Source organism: Phasianus colchicus, chromosome 4, assembly GCF_987193195.1.
Source record: "Phasianus colchicus chromosome 4, bPhaCol1.hap1.1, whole genome shotgun sequence".
Classification (NCBI taxonomy): domain Eukaryota; kingdom Metazoa; phylum Chordata; class Aves; order Galliformes; family Phasianidae; genus Phasianus; species Phasianus colchicus.
Genome location: NC_143439.1, coordinates 66,180,340 through 66,194,128, shown reverse-complemented (window position 1 = coordinate 66,194,128; position 13,789 = coordinate 66,180,340). Strand labels below are relative to the sequence as shown.

Below are 13,789 nucleotides of genomic sequence, written 5' to 3'. Positions count from 1 at the left end.
CATATTGGAACGGATTTCCTTCTACCAACCCAGCCCTCAGGTGCCTTGACAAAATGTTGGTTCTGCACAAATTGCTCCTGGACGGTAGCTGGGAAAGCAGAGCGCGTTATTACAGCACAGGGAAACATTACAAACTAATGGAGATTCTTTACCCATAAATTAAATATAATGAACTAATTTCATCCCTAATATAAACTCTTGAATACTAGGATTAGCTCGATCATGTGTTTATGTCTTGAGGAATCTAGTTAATAAGAACAAAAAGAGGATAATGCCACGCTTGATGTCAATTACGTACCGGTTATGCAGAATGCTTTCTAGAGATTTTCTGCTGCAGTTTACTTTTGAGAAATTATTACTCCAGCAGCTCTGCCAGGGCTGAGCACAGCTCAGATTATTTGCTATGGATGCATAAACTAGACCTGCCTAAAGACTGCTCAGGTTTATGTACCTGGAGCACTCCTCTTGTTCGTACTGAGATTATTGACTCCAGCCACAGCACAAGAAATGCTCGTGATTTTGGGTGAACTTTGTGTTCAGTTAGTGGCAAACTGGCCTTGCACTGCTGTTCCTAATGGTCCTGCCCTTTTATCACATCGAGTCCTTTTTCAGCTGGTTGCTGGAGCCCTCAGCTGCGTGTTGATTGCTGCAATTTTTTACAGAAATTGCAGAGAGGAGATGTCAGACATTTTCCACCCAGTTTATAACTTGTCAACATACAGATCATGTACAGAACTTTGTAAACACAGAAAGCAACTGTTGTTCAAATCTGATTGCTAATGACTTTCCCATCTGTTGGCTGGGAGTCAAGGGCAGTTTGAACAGCACTTCGCACAATGTGCAGAGAGCACAAGCACCACCCATAAGCTGTCTTTGGTAACTTATCAAGCAGCTTATCCAGATACGCAGCTGTTTCAGAAAACCACATTCACCAAATGATTGATTATATTGCTTGTGGCTTTCTCTGCACACAAAAGTCTACTGGTGGAAATCTTAAGGAAATTTAAAGGAATTTATAGGCAAGGGCTGCACACAGTCCTTTTTCACGTCTCCCAGTTACTGCTGTTTATTTGTGAAAATCCCATAGCAAATTCTTGTAACTGACAGCTGATGAAAACAGCAGATTATCAAATATTGAGCAAAAGATTGCACAAGTTGAGGAAAATGTCACAGAGTTCAAGCATCCGAAACACTCCCCACTCTCGTGTTCCCCTAGAAAAGCGTGTGCTTAGCCATAAAAGCCATGTTAAGAGCCACTGATGACTTCCTGCACTCGGTAAAATTTGTTGCAGGAAGGGCAGAACTGACAGAGTTCAAGGTCATTGCAGAAAACCAGAAGTGTTTGCTGGTGTGGAGAACACTGAAGACCCATAACCGCAATCTAGATGAAGTTTTCTTTGCTTCTGCATCCATAAATACAGCATTTTGTGAACTGTTTGCTATGCAAAGCAGATACACATTTTCTCCTCCATTTTTTTCTTTCCAAAACACCAGGCTTCTTACAAGACATTTCAATTCTCTAGCTCTGCATGAAATACCCACTCACATACAACAAACGACAGGATCGGAAACATTTGTTTTATTTTTAAGAGAGTTTGTGGTATTTTTTTCTAATGAGATTAACTTTTGCAATAAAGGAAACAGGAAGCATGTGAGCAAATGGGTCAGAAAGGTAAAAGCTATGCATGTTTGGTTCTAGTCCAGGTTGTGAAACCATTCCCACCCCCTCCAAACACCCAAAAATCAGCTCTCAACAAATTGCACAACACTGCTTGTTTTGAACTGGAAAGGACTCTTTAAGATGAGCAGAGAAAGGTACCGGAAGATGCAAAATTAACTGAGACAAAGAGAAAACAGTGATATGTGCCTGAGCAACCACAACCACAGTTCTCAGCCAAAGTTCATGCAGCACATGCTCTAGTGGTAGAGGCAAAGGAATGCAAAGACAATTTCCAATTCACACAGGATTTTGGAGCGTACACCAAGAAAATTAGGGAATGTTCTAAGAAAGAGAGGTCTTCTCAGTCAGTCTTACAAAGCACTGGTTATATTGGTTATATTCAGAAGAGAGATATGCAAATCTTATGTTCAGAACAACGAGTCGTGGGTGGGAGGGAGACAAATAGACACACGCACACAAAGAAAAAGTGAAAAAAAAACCACCAACCAACCCACTAGGGAATCACTGCACTGGAAAAATCAGAAGAAATAAATAAATATTCCAAAAGAAGGGCAAGCTCGGAATAAAACTAGATTGTTTTCATATTTTATTCCAAAAGTTCTAGCTGTATCCACCCATATAATAATGTGCTTTCCAGGTAGAAAGTATCTACCCAACAGTACCTCCTTCCTGGAGCCAGCTCCCTTTCCCGCATTTCCTTTCTTGTCACAGGCACCACTAAAATCACAAAAGTGGATTTGTAACATACAGCCTGAAAGTCAATTATTTTCCCTTTTTGCGTCCAGGAATACTAGGAGAAATAAAAAAGAATATTAGTTTTTGTTTTGTATAGTTTTATTTTCAAGTTAAGCTAACTTATATTTGGGTTTTTTTGCTTGTTAATAAGATCTTGGGATCTTTTCAGGGTCTACTGTCAAACAGGGTAAGGCAATATTTGCAGAGCATTAAATACATGATCTCCTAGAACAGTAGCCTGACATCACATCCCACAGAATCGCTCTTCCTTACAGTGAAACTTATTCAAAACAATTTTCCACCTCCAGTTAAAAAACAGGCAATTTTCATTCCCCTCCCAGTCTTCCAATCATGGGCTGATTATCAAAGTAGCTCAAGAGAAAACAATCAAAATCAGAGAGAATTCCTTCCTTTCCAGTGTATTTAAGCAAATAAAGATATTTGGCTACACCTGCCTTTTTGGCAGTAGGGCAGTAAGTGTAAGAGCAGCGTCAAAGACGATGGCCAAAGTCTTCCAACATCCATACTGCCTACCTATTTTTGTGTTCCTTCATACATTTCATGCATGTTTATGCATTGCTACAGCTACATCAGAGCCTGCTTTGAAAGAGCCTATATTGTGCACCCAGAAGATAAAATTCAGATATATGTTGATTGAAGATGTTGCTACTCTTACCTGCTCATTCCTTGCCACATCTCCACGGTTCTTCAACAGCTCCAGGGATGGTGACGCCACCACCTCCCTGGGCAGCCTGTGCCAATGCATTACCACTCTTTTGGAGAATAAGTTTTTCCTAATATCCAACCTGAAGAAGATAAGAAAAGAGATTTAAAACTATACAGTCAGTGTAAGAATGGCAGTAGTCTTTTGAAATCTCAGATGTAATACAAATTCATGGTGAGATGCTAAGGCTCACATAACCCATTAATCATTGAATGATTTTATTTTTCTGGGCCTCTGAAGAGTTTCATTTCACAGCTCTCTCTGTAGCCATGTTTGGCTGTTGTTGCTGGGGTTTATTTCAGTAAGAGCGTGCCATCATGAGCTCTTTGCACATTTTATTGAAGAGAATTTTTGCACATCATCTCATGGAAAAACTCTGTTTAATATTTTTAAACCATCCTTGGGAAGAATCTCTTCTGCCCCGAGGACACAATGCTGGAGTCAGGAAAACGGGTTCCAGAGTTACAGCTACATCTAAGGACCCACACACTGCATTCTTCTATGGAGTCCACATTACAGAAACCACAGAGCAGCCATTCACTGATATGTTATTAATTATATGTATTTTTTTTATTGTATTTTGTGGTTTTCTTGTAGCTTTTACTTCTGTGACATAACTTTTTCTTTTTTACATTAGAAGCCTGGAGCAGAAGGAGAAGCAAACCACATCTGCCAGAACTGTTGGGAAATTTCTTTCACTTTAAGGCATGAGTTTGTAATCACTTTTCTATACAGTTCCCAGTGATGAAGCGTATTACCCTGCCTCCCTCCCAGATTGTGTGTTATGTCTCTTTGGACTGTGCATCTGCACACCTCCCAGCACAACCAGTTCTGTTTGCACTGCATATTAAATTATGTGTTGGAATTGATTATGTAATGCCTGAAGCAAAGGTTTTCAGATTGTTATATTAAATTTAACATATAGAATAACCTGGAACAAAAATCTTACTTGTGACCTTCTGTAACTGTGTTTTTCCTATTCTGAGAGGAGAAAATGGAGCATAGGAAGTGCTTCACACCATCTCTCAGCAAGCTGCTCCTGCACTTATTTGCCTTTTACCTGCTGTCTTGCTGACAAAGGAGTTTGTGAGACACATTTAATTCACATGTAATGAAAGCCTGAATAGCTGTGGTTGCAAGGAAATTTTTAAAAGTCTGTAAATACCAAGTGTGGTTCCCATCACGCATGAAAGAAAATAAGCTGAACTCTATCTGGAAAATATCTTTCTCGCTGTGCTTGAAAAAGGAACATCATGTCACAGTGATTCACTGCTACATGCTGATTTTGAGTGAATGCATTCAGAGTACAGATGTAAAACCATAATATCTATTTACCATAGCACTGACAAGGCGAGGGGCAGACTGTGATGTGCAATGCAGTGCCCCAGGAATGACTGAGCGTGTTTCTATTCACATACTGACTGCATGCCTTCCACTGTACTTAGTGTGGGGCCCAGCGTGTCCCCCAGCTATTTCATCACTCTGCCATTACTAAGTTCTCCCAGCCAACAAACTCGTTTTTTTCCTACTCCTTGTGATACAATACGAACTTTCCTTGTTTGGTTTATGTTCCAAGAGACAAATGATAGGGAAAACATTTCTGAAACTCTTTCATTTGTCAATGACAAATGCAGAGATTTATATGAAACACTCACAAAATGGAAATACTGACTCTGATCCTCCAGTTCAGACAAAAAGTGCTACCTAGGTGCAACGTGCCATTATTATTATGAATCAACAGTGCACGTCACAGGCATAACAACGTAATTTTTATTGCTGGTAACATTTGAATTAATCATATTTTCCAGTGAGGACTCTTCAGTTAACAATTAAATTCTATGGGTGAGATTTCAAGAACTGCCTAAGTAAATTTGGTGCCAGCTGACATGGAAAATGTCTGAGAAATGGGTGCCCAGTTTCTAAAATGTCTTTTGAAGGAAGATTCATCTTGCATTAATTGTAAGTGGGGAGGAAACAATTCAATATAGTATCACAAGAACATGAGAAATAAAATGGCACGTTGAGCAACTTTAAAGGAGTTCTGTGTCACTGAAGGACAAATTACTGCAGAATCTTGCTATTTACTGGCATTATACTTTACTTCGCCAGGAGACAGCAAAAATTAAAAAGACGTCTTGCAGTGTCTCACATCCTTCCTCTTAGTTCTCCAGAGCCCTCAGTGACAAACTACATTTAACCACAATCCTATCTTCAGCATTATTTAACATCTGTAGATTGTAAAGGGAAGAGAATCATAGAATCGTTTGAGTAGAAAGCAACTCTTAAGGCCACCTCGTCCAACTCCCCTGCATTAAACAGGGACACCTACAGCTCCATCAGGTGCTCAGAGGCCCCGTCCAGCCTGACCTTGAATGTCTCCAGGGATGGGTCAACAACCTCCACTCTGGGCAGCCTGTGCCAGTGCCTCACCACTCCAACTGTAAGAAACTTTTTCCATATATCCAATTTAAATCTCCCTAAATCAGACAAATACCACAGGGATGGGACCAGAACAACAGCAGTTCATACTTGTGCCCTGTGCTTCAGATCATAGTATCACTGCATTTTGCAGTAAATATCTGGAGGCAAAGCAGCTATAACTGTCGACTGTAGAGGTCAAGGTGATGATAAGAGTTTATATAAGACTTTTCAAGAAAAACAAATATTTTCCACAGAATTATGTAATATTTAACCACCCATCCTCATGTTGCTAAGTTCCTCTTCAGTCCTAGAGGTCTTTTGTACTCCTCATGCTTCAGAAAGTTCACTTAATGACAGCAGAAAAAACATTGATTTGCATCCAAAATGGGACTGAGTATTGCACAAGAGTCCATAAATTTACCCATGCTTAGTGAGGAACATTTTTTATACATGCATAAGATTTTCTATCACAGATTAGAAAATTACAGAAACATAGAAACCTGTTTTTGTTGGTTCTCTTTGTTTTTGTTTTTGTTTTTGTTTTTTTATAAATAGTCATTACGACAGCTAGCAACAGAAGACACCACAGGTGACACTTGAGGGTTTCATCCTCCACACTGCAACCTGCATTGCATTAAACAGACTGAGTATTGTTTTGCACTACTTGGGGCTCCTTTCCTCCCCATTAATGGCTGCCCAATTACATCTGTTTTTCTGTGGAAACACTGGTAAGTGGGGCACAACTTCCTAGGGAGAACTGGAAACTGTTCAAGGCTGTGCACAGCTGGACGCCTACCTCAACACAAATCCAAGCTGCAACACATCTGCTAAATAAGCAACCACATTTTCTCAAGTAGACGAAGCCCAGAGTTGCTCCATCTGGTTTGTAATACTTACTGAGTTAGATACTTCAGTGAAAGATTATGTCCAAGTAAGCATGGACTGGGGCAGATAAGGCTACTGTTCTTTCTTTCTACCCATTGAACTACAAGCCATCAATGCCCTGAAGCATGTCTGGAGAAAAGCAATGAAGCTGTGAGGGGTGTGGAGCACAAATCTCACAGAGTAGCTGAGGGGGTGGGGATTGTTCAGCCTTCGAAAACTGGAGCTGTGAGAAAACCTTATTGCTTTCTACAACTCCCTGAAAGGACTTTGTGGTGAGGTGGGACTCAGCCTCTGCTCACAGGTAACAGCAACAGGATGAGAGGTAATGGCCTCAAGTAGTGCCAGGGGAGGTTCGGGTTGGACGCCAAAACAGTGATCAGGAGCTGTGACAGATTGCCCAGGGACTGCCAGACTAGACAGACTGCCCTGGAGTTGTTCAATAAACATTCAGATTTTGTAATAAGAGACATGGTTTAGAGAGGAAATGGTGATAGATGGATGGTCAGATTAGATGATCTCGGAGGTCTTTTTCAACCTTGGTGATTCTGTGATTGTATATATAGTGAAAATAATCCCTGCAGTAGCATTTAAGAGAGCTCCATAACAATTTTAGACAATTTGAACTGCTTTTACTAGTTTTCACAAAGAAGTCTGTAAGAAAGTCATAGAATCATAGAATCATTAAGGTTAGAAAAGATCTCTAAGATCATCAAGTCCAACTGTCAACCCATCCCCACTAACCATGCCCACTAACCATGTCTGTCAATGTCACCCTCCCACGTTTCTTGAACAGCACCAGGAATGGTGATTCCACTTCCCTGGTTTCATCCTAAGTTCTTGTTCTGCATAGATATATTACTAAACCTTAAATTTATCTTTAAAAAAAAAATGACTTTTCTTATGATTCCATTGTTTCATCTTACTGAGGTTTTTACAGAGCCTTAATTAAATTTGTGGTTGGATAGTGGTCTAACAAGGATTGTGGTCAGTTGTGTCAGGAAACATCTGGCTGCAAGGCAAAGTAGTTCATAGGAACTGCTGTGACTCGAATAGTGCCGACCCTCACAACCATTCCTTATTTCAGCACACAACTCCACAGCACAGTCACAAATACTAGAGCTTTGCACTAGATGAGCTGAAAAACCTAATGATGACCAACAGGTTTTTCCAAGTCTTGCTTTTTTTGATGTGCCCCATTTTGTGAATACGTTTTCTCTCACCGTAAGTTGTTCTTACTGAAGTTCCAGTTTTCCCCTTAGTAGAGCCTGTGGTCTGGTGCCACAGCTGATGCGCAGCACCTTCTTGAGACTGACAAATTGAAATTAAAAGAGAAAACTGGTTCCTATTCAGCATCACTCCTAATATTTTAATTAGGATAGAAAGATCTTTCTACTGCTGGAATTCAAGGAACAGGTAAATACAAATAGTTTTGCAACAGGGCTCCACTTTTTCTTAAGGAAAACCCTTCAGTGATGTTAAAGACAAGTGCTAGTCAAGAAGTTATCTGCCCTTCCAAGTTCAGTCTTAGGTTTTGACCTAGGTTATGAGAAGATGGTCGAGGTACAGTATGATGATGAAAGGCTGGCAGCAATGCAAAACTGGGGAGCTGGCTTTGCTGTAATAAAAGCATGATTTCCATTTTTCATCTGTGCTGCAGTGATGTAATGACACTGGGGTGGAAAATGCTAAGCTTGACCTTGCTCAGAGCATATGAAATCCCATTGCTCATAGACTGCTGCAGCTTGTGAAAAGGGGAATGATCAGCTTACAAGGAGACTGTAACCATGCCGGAAATCCCAAATGGCCTCGTCTAGATAAGAACAAGCTTTCAGCAGGAAAATAAAATCTTGAGCATTTGTGAATTACCTTGCACACAGACAGTTTGGGACCCCAGTGGGACCCCATACTTGCAGTATAATAGAGGTCTCAGGAAAGATCTCTGGTGTAAGAAAATTGGTCTGCAAAATAGCAGTGGAAAAAATAAAGCTAAGATTTTTTTCATCAGGAATATTGGGAGTCTCAAGAAACCTCAAACCACTGTCTGTGCTTTTTTTCAGCGGTATCTAATACACATTGACTGCAGGGAACAATTTATAAGTGCTTTCCAAAAGTTTAACTGCCTATAGATTTACACAGAATATACCAACAGTCTGTAGTAAGTAGAGATTGGCTGTTACTGGAGTTTGAAAGACCAGATCAAAGATATGATATCCAACATTTGCAACAGTATGACTGGGACATTACAAAAAAAAAAATGTTTGTTTTGCAAATAGTTCTTATTTCTAGTGCCAAAAATATGATTGTAAAAGGATTAGATTAGTAACCAGGAGTCCAAACAAGCTTATTCAGCTTATTTTACTGCTTGTGTTGATGACAATTTCTTTTGTCTTCATCCAGTAGTGGGAAGCGCTTTATCATCTTCTGGTTTGGAAAAAGACCCAAGCAGCTAATGTAAAAAAAATATATTCTCCAGTAGCTGCAGCATGATTAATTTTCCACCCCACGAGATCACTGTGAGCTTGAAAGCACCCTAGAGCTTTATTTGCTACTTTATAGTCATCAAGGATCATAAAGCATCTTCTTCCTTCCGCACCGCTAGCACTTCAGAGAGCCAGTATGGTTGAATGGAATGAGCAAAGGGTTGAAAACCAGGAAATTTTGATCATAAACTTAAAGCAGCTTGTGACGTGCCTCTGGCCTTTGTTAAATAATGCTGGACTCAGTTCTCCTAAGCAATACAGTCCTGTGCTCCAGCTAAAGAAATTACAAACTCCAGCTCATATAAGACCCATATCCTGATACCTGCAGTATATAGTGCATACATCATATACTACAAGATGGGCATAATACTACCAATGTTTTTTCATTGGGCACTTTGGGGCTCATTGGTGAAGAGCAGTAGGTAAGAGCAAACCATTCTAATTAAGGCCTGTAAATCATTTTCAGAAGACAAATTAGTCATTATAGCTGTTTCACATCGTTCTCCACAGATAAGCACATTCAGGAAATCCTGTGCATTACAATTCCCTGTTGCTATACCATAAGTCAGCCTGGGGCCTTTTCCCTTTTCCACATCATTAGGACAGTCTAGTTCCAGCAGTTGCAAATGAAAACATGGGGCTTGATGGTATGATGGTACTTAGAGTTATCCAAGCTGCCCAAAACAATAGCAGCTCTGATCATTTTAAAATTTATAAGCTTACCCAAAAGCAGGTCAGCCCTTCCATCAATCTGCAGTTCTTCATTTCCTATGGGGCAATGGCAAATACAAACATGTCAAAAGGAATGAAGGAATGCCCTGTCCCCTGGAACAGAGAGGGACAGACTAAGGCAGGATTTGCAGGACCATGCACATTACCTTTATTACTGTCATCGTGGAAATAAGCCAGAGAAAATAATAGTTCAGTGTCTGTGGTGATAAATTTAACATGCAGTACCACTTCCTTCATATATCCAGATTGCATTACCATGATGGTACTACTCTTAAGCAGCCTCCATGGACAATCCTCAGAATTACAGTTCCTATTTTCCACTCTAGAAAGCTCAATGTAGAACTTCAGGGACTATACACAGAGTTCCTGTTTGACAGATCCTGCAAATTTCATATGTTTTTAAAAGGCTGCAAGGGTTGGTGCAGGATAACAGATTTTCTGCCTTCAACCACTGTGGACAGCCACACAGAAGCCAGCAGAACTACTCAGAACAAAAATTAGGCAAGAATTTTTATGATCATTTCTGATATTGACCTATGTCAGTTTTGCCCCATGTCATGATAGAAAGAAGTATGCAAAGATATTCAAGAAATGATGTTTAGCATTACTTTTAAGAAAGTGTGTTGCTCCTTAGCATCTTCTAGTTCTGTATCCACAAACTAATTATACTTCAGACATTCTGTCAGGTGACAAATAAAAAATAGCACAGATAATTATCATCTTGTTTTTCAGAGTGGTTTTGCTTAAAAAAAAATAAAGTATGTCATCTGAAGCCAAGTTTCATCTGCATCTTTTTAAAATGCCATTACACAGAATTTTTCTCCATTTATTTCTACTCACATAATTTTTCCCATCTTATCCTTCGTGCTCCTTGCTTCTCTCCACGAGTCTTCAATATGCCAGCAAAGATCTGTTTGGCTGCATGACTTTCAGAAAAAATGCAAAATAAAAAACAGCAGAGTGTGGACTACAGAACACAATTTTAGGAAGGAAAATTTCTGCCAAAGTACTTTCATATAAAAAATACTTAATTAGGTTAAAGATAACATTAGTCTTCATTATACTTACTGGCTGCATCTTCCTAACAGCCTATAGTTGCATAGTTCTCTGCTATACGAAACCATTCCTTCAATTTACTTTTTGTTCACTTTGTTCATTTTCTGCAGTGATGAATATAACACACAGTACCATTTTCTTCACGTCCTGTGGTTCTCTTAAGGATGTCAATGCAAGTCACAACCCATGAGTGTTTATGTTCAGTGTCACCCAGACGCTGCCAGCTGAAGACAGCATTGAACTAGATTAATTTTCTTGAGATGGACTTTGCTGCTCGTCTCTTTTCCAGCTGGACTGGATAATCAGGTTGTCTCACCCCAGCCAACAGAGAGTTTAATCCTCAAGCCCTCAATCTTTCATAAATCCATCTACAGAGAACCACTGCTAGAAATTCTTTGTCGTTTATGTCATATCTTGTAAAATCTGTTGAGCCTACTTGAGCATGTGTCTGTTTTGACTTTTCCTGAAGAACAGTCTCTCTCTGGAGGGAAAGTCTGAACCGTAGCATTTATCTTTCCACGCACTCAGATAAGCAGTTGGGAAAGTCTCTTTCTGATGGAGATATTTTCCAGTGAGTCACACCTGCTCTCTTTGGATTGACAAATTTTGATGGCATAGTATTAATATTGCAATACACATCAAGTGGACTCCAACAGAGAGTTGAACAAAAAGACAGACTATCATTCTCAAGTCCACTCCCAGGTGATGCTCCTATTAAAGAAAGACAGGACTTTTCGTGAGTAAGCAATAGGGATTAAAAAGAGTGGGCAGGATATCAGATGTGTGTGAGAGCATAGGAGACCATAAAGCTTCTTCATAAAAAAACTCTCAATACTCATTTGTTGTATATGTACAACAAGAAATAGCACAAAGGCTTGCTTTTTGATAGTCTTGAGAAGCCAAAAATCAATAATTCATTCCACTTCATAATCAGTCTATTTTTTTCACAACAAGTAAAAGAGTTGGCAAAAAAAAGAAAAAAGCAAAACATCCTTTTCCTTATTTTTGTCACTGCAGCACAATCCAGATAAATAGAACAGCTGAGCTAAAAGCTATAAAAGCAGCATTTCCTTCAGAATGAAAATTGAAGAGGAAAAAACAAGAAATTATCTTAATTGCCAGTCTCCATTCATGCTAGATCTTTACCACCTCCATACTAATGTCTTCCTGTTTAAAATAATTCCTTTTTTTTCCCACCAAACTTTTCCCTTCTGAGAACTTTTAGCATCTAGTTGTCTAATGCACCTCTTTTTCAGATTCAGTTCTAGAATTTCAATTGGAAAATACAATGTTGGGTTATTAAAAAAAATAATCTCTATTAAATATTACAGCCCTTTTTTCTCAGTAGGAGAAACAGAGCTTCATCAAAGAGAATCAATAAATGAATTATTCAAACCCATTTTGAAGGCTGCATTAATTCTGACTTCAGAGAGGCATAGAGCAAACCCCAAATCAGCCATGTAGATAAGCAGGCAGTGGTTATGTTCTTTCTTTGAAGTTGATCAGAGGGTCACAATGGTTCAAAAAAAAGCTCTGGACTTCAGAGATTCCCAGGTGGAAGTGTGACATGGAAATCCTTTCTTTGCACAGCTACCAGCCAATATGTCTATCTCACGTAAAACCATGGTCTCCTTTACATCTACACATGGACTATTCCCAGTCTTTTAACATGTTTACCCTTACAGTATTCTCCATTTCTCCATAGATTTTCCTCATTTTGCCAACTGAGGCAGAGAGATTAAACGTTGGAGACAAGGATCAAAAATAAAATTATGCTCTTCTTTTTCTTTTTTTTTTAATAGCAAAGATGTTTAATCAATGGCACACCATGAAGATGTCCGCAAGATTTTCCAGGACTATAAACTTATAAATCAACATTGGATGGCTTTCAAAAAGAGATGCTGAAGTTCAAGTAAAAATTAATCCAGGGAAGACCTGTGACCTGTGCTACACAGAATCAGACAGTCTTTTCAGCTTTATTATCTAATAATTACATCTTTCTGCTCCCTTCTCTGTGAGCACTCTTTCAATCACACTTCAAATTGATTCATAGAGTCGGCATCAGAAGTGACTAATATTTGAGTTCCCATAAATTTTTCTTCTCAGACAAGCAGGAGGGAGGCAGGTCTGTTAAAGATACCACGTAACCTCTGCAAAGCTCATTTAGCTGTACCCCATTTCTCGTGCACAGGACACAGGTTCTTCAGATGTCTGCGGGGGAAGTGCCCAAGTCCTAGAGAGACAAGATGAGTCCTCATGAGCAATGCAGCATCACCCACAACATGGAGCATATTTGCAGTGACAGTGAGAGACAAATGTGGCTGAAGCCCATTTTCATGCTCAATATCTTCCATCTATGAATCTCAGAAGTACACACCATTTTAACTCACTTGAGCACACTTGTTCATTTAGTCATAGAGCCTACACAGACAAATCCACCAGTAGATAAATAACTCTTCCCACAAATAGCACAATTATTTTCAAGATGTGCTGTAAGCAACCTGACTGTAATATGCATAGGAAACACTTCAGCCAGTGTACTTGAACATGACAATCCATTATTCAATTAAAATTCTTATCAGCTATCAGTAATCACAAATCTATCCACTCCAGGATTTTGCAAGAGACTGGGACATGGTTGTCCTTAGCAAAAGGGTTTTATTTCCAAACAAATTTCAAATGGCTCAAGAACATCAATCTTGTTTATTTTTCCAATGTGCAGTATTTTTATTTGCCAGTACCATCATGGAAAAAACAAATTTGAGAAAAGTTTTCCATTTGTGTATACTCAGGTATGCCATTTTTCCCAGACTGACTCTATACCTCATTACAGAAGTAACAAAATGACAGCACAGAAACACCCTACCTTCTCTAAACTTTCTCAGAGTCTATTTGAAGTCAGCATAAACATTTTTTTTTCCTGCACCATGACTATAATCGTAGCATCATAGAATGATTAAGGTTGGAAAAGACCTCCAAGATCATCTAGTCCAAGCATCCACCAATAACATCACCCATGTTGCCCCCTGAACCATGCCCCTACATACTACATCTCCACGTTTCTTGAACACCTCC

The 13,789-nt window shown here is 39.3% G+C and overlaps 1 protein-coding gene and 1 long non-coding RNA gene across 7 annotated transcripts in view; one reads left to right on the top strand and one right to left on the bottom strand.

Annotated features, from left to right (window-relative positions):
- LOC116225724 (uncharacterized) overlaps window positions 1-5,418 on the top strand; it is a 30,866-nt gene extending 25,448 nt beyond the window's left edge. The window contains exon 3 of the long non-coding RNA XR_004166144.2: window positions 3,778-5,418. This is a non-coding gene — a long non-coding RNA (uncharacterized LOC116225724). The remainder of the gene's footprint in view (window positions 1-3,777) is intronic.
- The window catches only part of LOC116225722 (uncharacterized), a 105,612-nt gene that overhangs the window by 15,947 nt on the left and 75,876 nt on the right, over window positions 1-13,789 (bottom strand). For 4 of the 6 annotated variants that reach the window (XM_090139791.1, XM_090139789.1, XM_090139790.1 and 1 more), the window contains 2 exons: window positions 3,093-3,222; window positions 2,344-2,471 (listed from right to left, as the gene is read on the bottom strand). In XM_090139791.1, coding sequence (XP_089995917.1) covers window positions 2,344-2,471; window positions 3,093-3,222 — 258 coding nt within the window. Of the gene's footprint in view, window positions 1-2,343; window positions 2,472-3,092; window positions 3,223-9,649; window positions 9,752-10,498; window positions 10,585-10,726; window positions 12,948-13,789 lie in introns of all 6 variants that reach the window. The other 2 variants (XM_090139793.1, XM_090139792.1) reach the window with 2 other exon arrangements.